This window comes from Sus scrofa, chromosome 14 (assembly GCF_054392235.1).
Source record: "Sus scrofa isolate SSC_HxYL_T2T_F1_AM1 chromosome 14, Sscrofa_HxYL_maternal_Yorkshire_Landrace_v2.0, whole genome shotgun sequence".
Lineage (NCBI taxonomy): Eukaryota > Metazoa > Chordata > Mammalia > Artiodactyla > Suidae > Sus > Sus scrofa.
This window is the reverse complement of record NC_139396.1, coordinates 110,304,461-110,317,135: the sequence shown is the minus strand read 5'-3', so window position 1 is coordinate 110,317,135 and position 12,675 is coordinate 110,304,461. Positions and strand designations below refer to the sequence as shown.

At 39.7% G+C, this 12,675-nt stretch overlaps 2 protein-coding genes across 17 annotated transcripts in view; both read right to left on the bottom strand.

Annotated features, from left to right (window-relative positions):
• GPRIN2 (G protein regulated inducer of neurite outgrowth 2) overlaps nucleotides 1–1,261 on the bottom strand; it is a 39,898-nt gene extending 38,637 nt beyond the window's left edge. Inside the window, exons 1-2 of the mRNA XM_084993045.1 lie at nucleotides 1,150–1,261; nucleotides 448–570 (exon numbers count right to left, since the gene is read on the bottom strand). The gene's annotated coding sequence lies outside the window, so the exon portion shown is untranslated. The remainder of the gene's footprint in view (nucleotides 1–447; nucleotides 571–1,149) is intronic.
• Nucleotides 1,072–12,675, bottom strand: part of SHLD2 (shieldin complex subunit 2) — a 114,977-nt gene continuing 103,373 nt past the window's right edge. For 13 of the 16 annotated variants that reach the window (XM_084996429.1, XM_084996427.1, XM_084996434.1 and 10 more), the window contains one exon: nucleotides 9,872–10,231. In XM_084996429.1, the coding sequence (XP_084852555.1) occupies nucleotides 10,032–10,231 (200 nt within the window). In that variant the 3' untranslated portion in view covers nucleotides 9,872–10,031. Of the gene's footprint in view, nucleotides 1,262–9,871; nucleotides 10,232–12,675 lie in introns of those variants that run through there. The other 3 variants (XM_084996430.1, XM_021073594.2, XM_021073593.2) reach the window with 1 other exon arrangement.

The following is a 12,675-nucleotide window of genomic DNA, read 5'->3' as shown; positions in this document are numbered from 1 at the left end:
GGGTCAAATCAGAGCTGTAGCCGCCTGCCTACACCACAGCCACAGCAACATCAGATCTGAGCTGCATCTGCGACCTACACAACAGCTCACGGCAACGCTGGATCCTTAACCCACTGAGTGAGGCCAGGGATTGAACCTGTCTCCTCAAGGATGCTGATCAGATTCGTTTCTGTTGAGCCATGATGGGAACTCTTAGAGTTCCTTTTCTTACAATAGTTTAAAAATGTTATTCAAGTTTTAGAATTACTTTTCTGTGCCTCCCTTTTATCTCACATCTTGGCCCCTCCAGTCCTAACTGGCTCGGCACCCCCGCTGTCCAATTTCTTATCTCCAGCTCCAGAGACTGCCACTTTTCTGCCTTGTAGCCATGGTCCTCTGTCCAAATGCTCTTAACTAGAATCAGCAAGTTTCCTGAAGGGAAAAGTGGTTCACAGAGGGTCAGTTTACCTTGTGTTTTCCTTCTTCTAAGATTGTGGCCCATCAAATGCTTGTCAACTTGGCAGCTCTTCAGCAAAGAGATTTTCAGTATTTTATTCAGGTTTTCTAGTTGTTCTCAACATGAACACAACTCTGCCTCAAGCAGAAAAATAATTATTTTCTTAGAATTCCTCTCCCAGAAAAAAAAAATTTCTCAGCAAAGAGTGATTTTTTTTTTTTTTTTTTTTTTTTTTTTTTTTTTTTTTTTTTTTTAGGGCTGCTCCCATGGCATATGGAGGTTCCCAGACTAGAGGTCAAATTGGAGTTACAGCTGCCGGCCTACACCACAGCCACAGCAACGCCAGATCTGAGCCGTGTCTGCGACCTACACCATAGCTCACAGAAACACCGGATCCTTAACCCACTGAGCGAGGCCAGGGATCGAACCCTCAACCTCATGGTTCCTAGTCAGATTCGTTTTAGCTGAGCCACGACGGGAACTCCAGCAAAGAGTGACTTTATACAGGGGATTTGATGACACAAATTATACAACCTTCTTGGGAGACTTATGAAAATAAAAGGAGAAAAGTTGCTTGTATCGGTTGGCTATTTTTATAATAATGGTCCATAACAAACAATCTCAACATCTCAGTATTGTACTGAAATGAGCATTTATTTCTCACACATCCGTGGGTCAGCTGAGTGAGGGCTGATCTAGGGTAGGCAACTCACTGTTAAGCTGTGGGTCTGGTCAGTCTCAGGTTCTCACCCAGGCCTCTTCCATGTTTGTTCTCTCTTGAGCACCAGCTAAAGGGGCAGGAGCTGTTCAGGGAAAGCTCTTCTCCTGGGGAAGGCAGAAGGACAAACACAGTTCTACCCTCTGCTTGTGTTGTGTTACCTAATATCCCACTGGCAGAGGTAAGGGGCCAAGTTCAAAACCAAGGCGCAGGGAGGTAAACTACACCTTTTTGTGAGAGGAGCTACAAAGCACCATGGCAGCAGACATAACTACAGGGAGGGGTTAAGAATAGGAGTGATAATTCAGTGCACCATATTGATGTTCCCTGGAAATGGGAAACTCCAGGGCAGACCCTGAGGAGGAGACCTCTCTGCCATGTAGCTGCTGCTGGGTCTCAAAGCCTCTGCTGCCTCTTTAGTATCCCATAGTGAAGATTGGCTGGAATTTGTACAAATTACTCCAAGAACTTCATACATCCTGCATAAATATTGAAGAAAGGAAATGATTTTTTTTTACCTTCTTTCTGCTTTCTAGTCTCACCTGAGTGCCTCCCATTCAACAAACTCAACTTGGAACCCTGTTCTAAGGGTGTCTAGGAAATATAATTTCCAGACTTCCACCTCCATGAAATGTAATTAAGACCTTTGAAGGGGATAGGGATGGTGCTGTGTGTCAACCCACACTCTGGGGCAAACCAGAGTCACAGACAGGAACCTGTACAACAAGGAGGCTGTTGGAGAACACGGATGAGTACTCCTGTTCATAACTGGCCATGTTTGAACTTCTCCTCTCTTTAGGTGGCCTCCTTCCTGGACCCCTCCCTGTGCCAGTGTGGATGATCAGAAATCCCTGTTAGCAAGTTGGGAGAGGAGGAATGCAAGCACAAAATGGAGAAATAGGAAAATAGTGCCCTGTGCCCTTTGCTGCTGCAGCCTGCTATAGGCATGAGCCCAGGTCAGGGCAGGAGTGAAGGGGAGGCTATAAAGTTTAAATTTGGAAGTTTGGACCACTACTTGAGATTGGACATTTCAAATGCTGACACAATCTGTTTTTGCAACTAGAAGCTATAGGAAAAATTTATTGTTATATAAGAGGATCAAAAAAGTCATAGGACTTGCCCTAGATTTTATCCAAAGGGAGAAGCTACCTGCCAAGCAGGTTTGAATGGCTCATGAGAAAAAAAAAGGATGAAATAGTTTGCTGATTACATTCTATAAGACTGGCTCTTTCAACATAGTGAACATATTTCTTAATTGAATTTGCCCTTATGAAGGCAGATTGGAATATCTGCCTATTATGTTTTATCCTCCTAATTTTAAAGTATGGAATTATTTGCTCAGATTACTCTTCCCCTCTCTACTGCAAGAGGTATGCTTCTCAGCGTGGAATTGACAAGGTAGGAAGAAAGCAACTGGCTCTGAGGAACTATACCAGGTCTTTGTTCATCAGCTCATTAAGTTGCAAGCGGTCCAGGAGGAACTTCCCCACACTTAGAAGTGAGGAAAGAGCGCATCAAGCAGGGGCTGCCATTTCTCAGGCCCCAGAGCTTAGGAAGTGATGAAGCTAGAATCTGATTCCAGATGTCTAAAAATTGTATCATTACCACATATTGCCAGAGAGACCTCAAAAAAGAGATGCCACATTGTGCCCTCACGTTCCCCACAGCCTGGGTTCCCTTAAAGGACCTTTAAGAGCCTCTTAGACAGAGCTGCTTCTATTTGTGCACATTTAGTTGCTGGTGAGGCTACACATTTCTCCGCATTTCCTCTCTTTCTCCTTTCTTTCCTTCATTCTTTCCTCTCTCCTTTCCTTTACTCCTTCTGTGTAAATTCTCTCTTCATCTCCACTGATGAAGTATAATTGAGCAAGTAGTCAGGTTTGATTTCTATCTGCCCTTTGTTTTTGATAACATGCTTTTCCAGTTTACTGATTGACAAATCCGATTAAGACAGACCTGCAGGGAATAATGGGGGGTGTGGAGCAGCCCTGGTACAGACCAGATGGCGGCCTGGAGCTGAGGGTCTCCTGGTCAGGAGGTCCTTGAGAATATGACTGACAGGTCAGGCCGGCCCCGGGCCATAAGCTTTTGGAGGGACCGCGAGTCCAGAGCAGGTGGCTGGAGCAGAGTGCCACCCAGTGTCCTCACATCCACATGGGACTGATGTGGAGCTACTGAAACCAGAAAGAAAAGCGCCGGCCTTTCTCAATGTGTCTCTAGCGCCCTCTACTGTTTAGCATCTTACTCACTGCGAAAGAGAGGCCTTCTGTCTGCAAAGTAGGTATTGAAGGACGAATTTGGAGCTGCGAGGAAGTTGACAAATGGTAAACATGACTTTCCAGAGTCTTCCCTTGTGCCTGCTCCCAAACACTACTCACTCCTCCTCCCACAAAAATAGCCACTAACCTTATTTTTATGCCAGTCTCTTCTTTGCTTTTACCACATAACTATGCAGACTTGGCGTAGGTTTTTTTGGTTTTGTTTTATGTAGGCAATCAGAAAGCAAGCATTCTTTTGTTTGGCTTCCTTCAATTCACGTTATGTTTTGAGATACATCATACATTTTGGGGAGCATAAAACTAGAAATGGAGCTGCTGGGTCACAGGGTTTACATATCTTCCAATTTAGTAGATAAAGCCAAACTGATCTCTAAAGTCAATATACCAATTTACATCCTTACAGCTGTGCATGAGAGTTCCCATTGCTCTCTGTCCTTGTCAGCACTTGACATTATCTTTTTATCTTAGCCATTTTTAAAATATGTAAACATATCTTGTTATGGATTTAACTTGTACTTCTCTGATGCTAATGAATTTGAACAATGTTTTATACATTAGTCAATCCCCCTTTGTGAAGTGCCTGTTCATGGATCTTACTCATTTTTCCACTGGCTTATTTATGAGTTTCTTATTGACTTGTAGGAATTTCTTTTGATTAAATATATTGCAAATGTTTTCTCTTATTCTTTTTTTTTTAATTACTAACATTTTTGGTAGATTTCCTCCCATTTTATGGTTTCTTTTGATAAACAGAAGGTTTAAATTTTAATGTAGTCAAATGAAGCAATCTTTTATATTAGTGTTTCGTATTCTAAGTCTTTCCATTTCTTGAGATCATGAAGAATTTCTTCTATACTATTTTAAAGAGGCTTTATTACCTTGCCCTTCACATTTAGATATAGAATCTACTTGAAATAGATGTTTGCGTAAGTTGTAAGATTAGGTTCAAGTCTCTTTCCTTTTTATGTGAGGATATCCAGGTATCCCAGCACCATTTACCAAAAAGACTAAACTTCCCCCCACTGGTCTGCTGTACCACCTAGGTCATAAATCAAGCATCTGTATATGTTTGGGTCTGTTTCTGGGCTCCTTCTGTTGCATTGGTGAATTTGCCTATCTTTATATTCATACCACCATGTCTTAATTACTGACTCGTAATGTCAGTATCTGCTTGAGTAAGTCCTCAATCTGGTTCTTCTTTTTTAAGACTGTCTTGGTTCTTTGGACACTTTGCATTCCCTTATAAATTTTAGGATCAACTTACTAAGTCCCTCCCCCCTCCCAACAAGGAAGCCTGTTGTGATTTTCATTGGGATTACATTTAGTTTATAAGTTAGTTCAGGAGAGGGCTGACATCTTAAAAAAAACACGTGTTCCCTTTGTGGTGCAGTGGAAATGAATCCGACTAGGAACAATTAGGTTGCGTGCTTGATCCCTGGCCTTGCTCAGTGGGTTAAGTATCTGGCATTGCGGTGAGCTGTGGTATAGGTAACAGAAGTGGCTCAGATCCTGTGTTGCTGTGGCTGTGGTGTACCCCAGCAGCTGTACTAGACCCCTAGCTAGATTCCCTAGCCTGGGAATCTCCATATGCCACGGGTGTGGCCCTAAAAAAGCAAAATTAATAAATAAATAACAAAGTCCTCAAATCCTTGGAAATGGTATATACTTCCATTTAACTTAGCATCTCTCTAATTTCTCTAAATAACATTTTATATTAGTAGGTGGAGAGGTTTTGTACATCTTTCATTAAGTTTTTCTTTAGACACTTTATTCTCTTATACTATTGTAGATAAAATTGTTTTGAAATTTTATATAACTCTGCTAGTCCTAAATAAAACTAGCTTTCCCTATTGACCTTGTATCCAGCAATCATGCTAAACTCACTAATTCTAATAATTTATCTCTTAATTCTTTTGAATTTTCAATATATACAATCATAGTTTTATATCTAAGTTCCAATCCTTATTTTTTTTTTATTTCAATGGTTTGCTTTATTACTCTGGCTAGAGACACTAGAAATGTTTTGGGTGTAAGTGATGACAACATTCTTGTCTGATTACTGTTCTCAAATTTTTCCATATTTCATTGTTCAGTGAAATGTTTACTATAGGACTTCCTCAGTAGGTAAAGAACCTGACTAGTATCAATGAGGATGCAGGTTTGATCCCTGGCCTTTCTGAGTGGGTTAAGGATCTGGCATTTCCACAAGATGCAGTATAGATCATGGATGCAGCGTGGCTGTGGTGAGGGTTGGAAGCTATAGCTCTGATTCGACCCCTAGCCTGTGAACTTTTCATATGCCACAGGTGCGGCCCTAAAAATAAGAAAAAAAGTGTTTACTATAATTGTTAGTTTTTAGGATGAACATTGTTAAAATCCGTTGATCATTCTCCTGTGATTTAATGCATATCTTTACAAAAATGAAGTATTTTACATACTGTTTCCTAATATGATTTTTCACTTAATATACTGTAAACACTAAATTTTTTTTTGTTCATTGTTTTGCTTACCTTATTTTTTAAATTTTAACTAAAAATTCACCCATTGGAATTCCCGTCATGGCTCAGTGGTTAAGGAACCCGACTAGTATCCATGAGGATGTAGGTTCGAGCCTTGGCCTTGCTCAGTGGGTTAAGGATCCAGCGTTGCCATGAGCTGTGGTGTAAGTCACAGAGGCGGCTTGGATCTCTCGATGCTGTGGCTGTGGTGTAGGTTGTTGGCTACAGCTTCAACTACAGATTCAACCCCTAGCCTGGGAACCTCCATATGCTGTGGGCGTGGCCCTAAAAAGACAAAAAAAGAAAAAGAAACTCACCAATTTACAGCATATAGTTCACATTCTTTTTTATTCTTCTCAATTAATATTTATTTATTTATTTATTTATTTAGGCTGTGCCCATGGCATGTGGAAGTTCCTGGGCCAAGGATCAAACATGTGCCACAACAGCAACTTGTGCTGCTGAAGTAACAATGCTGGATCCTTAACCAACTAAGCTACTAGGAAACTCCATCAATTATTTTTTGAATCAATTGATTAACTTCTTTATGCCATCCTTCAAGGACTTTGGTCATTAATGAATCAACTCTGCATATCAAATCTTCTCAACCGGCAGGAGCACATATAATGTTTTGTTGATTCCTATTTCCTTTTATTTCCCTTGTAGTTTTTAAATCCTTTCCTTTGGGTAAATAAAGCTTTTAATGTTTTTGGTTTATCTTTAAGCCTGATTATTTTTATTATATTTAGAACTATTATTGGCATGTTATAATATGTTATATTACTACATTTTAAATTTATATATTTGTTATGTTTAATTCATGTTATATGTAACTAATGTATTACCAATATATTGTTGGTTGATTTCTTGGGATTATTTTTCTGGGTATATATTTTCTAGGTATATATATGCTTTTATCTAGAACATGCTTATGATCAGTAAAAAAGACAAAACTCAATAAACTAAATGTGCAAATTACGTAAGCAGACATTTCGCAAGTGAAGATGTACAGAGGGCAGTTAAGCACATAAAAAGATACTCAACATCATTAGTCATCAGGGAAATGCAAACTATAACCATAAAATACCACCTTACAACCAGGAGAATAGCTAAAATGAAAATGATTGGCACCCCCAGAAGTTGGTAAGGATGTAGAACTGGAATCCTCATACCTGTCTTCTGAGTATGTAAAACTGTACAACCTTGGAGCACTGTTTGACAGTTTCTTATAAGGTTGTATATTTATCTATCCTAAACCAGCAATTTCAATAGGCATTTACTCCCTACACAGCTTCAAAATGAAAACATACATCCAGAACAAGACTTATAAAAAGATGTTTAAAGCAGCTATTCATACACTGGATTCAAAAACTGGAAATGACTTTCAATAGGAAAATCAATAATGTAATATACTCATAAAATTGGCATATTACTTGGCAATATAAAGAATGAATTACTGAGTCACATAAAAATTTGGATGAATCTCAAAAATGTGTGAAAAAGCAAATCACAAAGAAAGATAAATTGCATGATTTCATTTATGTGAAGTTCAAGAACAGATAAAACTAATCTATGGTGATAGAAATCAGAACAGTGGTTTCCTATTGCGAGTGGGGAAATGTCTAGAGGTGGAGATGAGAAATTTTTAGAGTGACAGAAATGTTCTAAATCTTGGTATTGGTTACATGAATGTATATTTTTTGTATATTTGGGAAGCGATTTTTTTTTTCAGGGCCACACCCGTGGCAATATGGAGGTTCCCAAGCTAGTGGTTGAATGGGAGCTACAGCCGCCAGCCTACACCACAACAACCCCAAATCCAAGCCACGTCTGCGACCTACACCACAGCTCATGGCAATGCTGGATCCTTAATCCACTGAGCGAGGCCAGAGATCGAACCCACAACCTCATGGTTTCTAGTCAGATTAATTTCCGGAACTCCAGAAGTGATCTTTTTAACATAAGGAATTTATAATCTTTAGAAGTGAGGGAAAATTTTCCAGTAATTTCATCAAGTAAAAATAAAGGAGAGGAGCTCCCTTCGTGGCTCAGCGGTTAACGAACTTAAGATCCATGAGGATGCAGGTTCGACTCCTGGCCTCACTCAGTGGGTTAAGAATCCTGTGTTGCCATGAGCTGTGGTGCAGGTTGCAGATGTGGCTCGGATCTGGCATTGTTGTGGCTGTGGCTGAGTCTGGTGGCTGCGGCTCTGATTCAACCCCTAGCCTGGGAACATCCATATGCTGCAGGTGCAGCCCTAAAAAGCAAATAAATAAATAAATAAATAAAGGAGAAAGTAAAAGCAGGATTTCCCACTAAACTGTTTGATAAGATCCTTCTAGATAGTAGTAGATCACTGTGTTGCATGAATTAAAGTGTACTATACACATATGCAAAAGGACAATTCCTTCACTTGTCTAGTCTGATTATGCAATTTTTTTTTTTTTCACTTTTTAGGGTCGTGTCCTGACCTATGCCATAGCCACATCCATGCCAGATCTGAGCCACGCCTGCGACCTACACCACAGCTTATGGCAACACCAGATCCTTAACCCACTGAGCAAGGCCAGGGATCAAAACCAAATCCTTATGGATCCCAGTTGGGGTTCATTAACCAGTGAGCCACAACGGGAACTCCCTGATTATACAGACAATTTGCTGACCTGCTACCCTGTGTTTATTTGAGTATAGACTGAAGTGAATCAGAGGGATGCCAGGATGAAGAGAGGAGGTGCCATCTGGAACAAGTTGTGGGTGGTAGACATCAGGTAGAAGCTTAACAATAAATTGTCATATACTGTATAAGAAGACTTTGTTGGAAACTACAGCCCCTTCTCTACAAAAAAAAAAAAAAAAAAAAGGAACTTTTGTGGGTGTGCACTCTCTACACCACTTTTGAATATTGTTTTGGGGAGAATCGCAAACCTCCTGAGGTTCACTTTTAGGGAAGCCAAGGTAAAAACAAAAAATGCCTGAATTAAAGAAAACAATTTTTGAGTTCCCATTGTGGCTCAGTGGTAGAGAACCTGACTAGTGTCCAGGAGGATGCAGGTTTGATCCCTGGCCTCTCTCAGTGGGTTAGGGATTCAGCTTTGCTGAAACCTGTGGTGTAGGTCACAGACAAAGCTTGGATCCTGCATGGCTGTGACTGTGGTGTAGGCTATCAGCTGCAGCTCCCTAGCCTGGGAACTTCCATAAGCTGCACATGTGGCCCTAAAAAGCAAAAAAAAAAGAAAGAAGAAAGAAAGGAAATAATTTCAATGTCCCAAAAGAATTTTTTAAAAACACATCTAGCAAAATATAATTATTCTGTTTATCATGAATTTAGTTATGTTTAAGCAATATGATTAATCTAGTAATACTTGACATCCTTCAAACTTCCACGTTAAGTACCCCTCCCTATTTCCTTATTGGTGACTATCATTTTCTGTGAGATTCAGCTACCATCATATGAGGGAACTAACTGCTAAGTGTCTGCAGATAAGTAAATTCAGCGAAGCACTCAAGACCTAGAAATAAGCTAACACCATGACTCTCTGTCTCCTCATAACGAGTTGAAATATGACCATGTTTCCCACATTTTCAAACCTTTCAACTAAAAGACATGCTTGTCTGGAACTTGTCTAAATGTAGGCTTCCGTGAACTAACCCATGGTCATGAATAGTTATAATCAAGGAGATCATGTCATGTCTCTAGTTTATTAAAGCAGGAATAAGGAAAGCTCTTAAGAGTCTGTAAACATAGCAGAAAAGCAATTCCCGAGGAAATGCCTCAGGTCTGATCCCAGTTCTTAGGATGGTGCCTGGAATGGAGCAGGGACTAAATGGAGTGAGCCTTTGATTCCTAATGTACTGCTATGTGTTGTTCTCACTGCTAGATCTTTTGTCTAGAATCCAGAAAGGGAAAGACTAAAACAAACAAACAAAATACTTTGCAGAATTTTCTTAGGGAAAAGAAAGTTTTAATAAATATATGTAGCACAATTCTCTTTATAAAATATTCTTATTTAAAAACCCTGAGAAAAAGCCCTGGTAATTCACTTTGAAAGACACCATTTCAGTGCTTTTCCATGAAATGACTGCAGTTTCTTCATCTGGCCTCAGAGAGGGGCATGGGACTTATGCTTCACATCGTTGGGATAAAAATCCAGGAGGGAGAAGTCCTGTTGCAGCGGGTAGCTGTTTTCATCCAACACAAAGAGGCTCTGCACCTTCAGGACACGAAGAGCCCCGCTGACTGCCAGCAAGGAGTGGAGCAGGTCTGCAGCGACCATGCCATAGGTGACATCAGAGGGAGGGGCTGAGAAGAGGAAAGGAGCACAGCTCTTAGTATCCCTTCCAGGGGGATGGAAACTGCTCACACTGAAGGATTTGTTGTTCCCTTTGGTTTCGCACGTCCCAAACCCACTGTAAATGTCTCTTTCTAGCCCTACTTTTTCTAGTCACAAGTTACTCTAGAATGATGACATGTAATTCCTCCTGATCATGGAGAGCAGGCACAGAAAATGCAATGTTCAGACTGATGGCGTTTCCTATTATAGCACAGATACTGGTGGCTTGGAACAATAGAGGGAAGAACTGAGATTAATATTTTCCTAAATTAAGTCTGAAAAAAAGCAGCTGTCCATATCAGAAAAGTACTTTTATTTTTATCTAGTCTATAGCTCTTATCACAGTTATACACATCTAGTTACTGTTTATATAAAAGAACACTGAATCCATTACTTAATGAATATCAAATCTTGATAATAAAAACCACTAAAATTATAGATAAGTATGTCATTATATTGTGCATTTGTCCTATTTGTCCATTCTGTCATACTTTTAGGACATCAAATCATTTAGCAGGTTGCTCAATTCTAGACCAACAAGACACTATTAACTATGCTCAACCATACTGGTTCCCTGACCAACACCACCAGCCTTTCTTGGATTAGGTCTACAGACTCCTGGAGGGCCAGTGATATATTTCTGGAGGTGTGAGGATTCTCTATAATACGTAAAATGTTTGTAGTTTCACTTTGATAAACCAGAAAAGATCAAGGTTAATGATAACCTGAATAATCTGATGACGTGTTATAATTAACTTTTTATTGAAGTATAGCTGATTTACAACGTTGTGTTCATTTCTGCTGTACATATACATATATATTCTTTTTCATATTCTTTCCCATTATGATTTATCTCAGGATATTGAATATATTTCCCTGTGCTAGACAGTAGGACCTTGTTGTTTATCCTTTCCATGTGTAACAGTTCACATCTACTAATCCCAAACTCCCAGGCCATCCCTCCTCCACTCTTTGGTAACCACAAGTATGTTTTCTACATTTGTGGGTCTGTTTCTGTCTTGTAGATAGGTTCATCTGTGTCATATCTTAGATTCCATATTTAAGTGATATGTGGAATCATATCACATATGGTATTTGTCTTCCTCTTTCTGACTTACTTCACTTAGTATGATAATCTCTGGGATGGACTGGGAGTCTGGGGTTAACATGCAAACGATTGCATTTGGAGTGGATAAGCAATGAGATCCTGCTGTAGAGCACAGGGAACTATATCTAGTCACTTATGATGGAACATGATGGAGGATAATGTAAGAGTGCATATATATGTGTGACTGGGTCACTTTGCTATATAGTAGAAATTGACAGAACACTGTAAACCAACTATAACAGGAAAAATAAGAACCATTTTAAAAAAGTGTGATAATCTCTTATTTCATACATGTTGCTGCAAATGGTATTACTTTGTTCTTTTTTAAGGCGGAGTAGTATTCCACTGTATATACGTACCACATCTTAAATCCTTCATCTGTCAATGGACATTTAGGCTGGCTCCATGTATTGCTTATTGTCAGCAGTGCTGCTATGAACATAGGGGTGAATCTATCTTTTTGAATTATAGTTTTGTCCAGATATGTGTCCAGGAGTGGAATTGCAGGGTCACATGGTAATTCTATTTTTAGTTTTTTGAGGAATCTCTACACTGTTTGCACAGCGGATGCGCCAAGTTACATTCTTAGCAACAATGTAGGAATGTTTCCTTTTCTCCATACCTTTTCCACCATTTCTTATTTGTAGACTTCTTCTTTCTATCTTCCCTTTTTTTTCTTTTCTTTTTAGGGTCGCACCTCTGGCATATGAAGTTCCAAGGATGGGGCTGAATCAGAGCTGCATCTGCTGGCCTATGCCACAGTCATAGCAATGCCAGATCCAAGCCACATCTGCAGCCTATGCCCTCAGCTTGGGGCGATGCCAGATCCTTAACCCACTGAGTGATGCCAGGGATCTAACCCTCACAGACACTATGTTGGGTTCTTAACCCTCTGAGCCACAATGGGAACTCCTGTTATTTGCAGACTTTTTATGATGGCCATTCTGAACTGTATAAATGAAGAGGTACCTCACTGTAGTGTTAATTTGCATTTCTCCAATAATCAACAATATTGAGCATCTTTTCATGTGCCTATTGGCCACCTGTATGTCTTCTTTGGAGAAGTGTATGTTTAGGTCTTCTGCCCATTTTTTGAATGGGTTGTTTGTTTTTTTGTTGTTAAGTTGTATGAGCTATTTGTGTATTTGTGAAAGAAAGCCCTTGTCCATCACATTGTTTGCAAACATTTTCTCCCATCCCATGGGTTATCTTTTTTTTACGGTTTCCTTTGCTGTGTAAAAGCTTGTAAATTTAATTAGGTCTGATTTGTTTATTTTCATTTTTATTTCTATTGCCTTGGGAGAC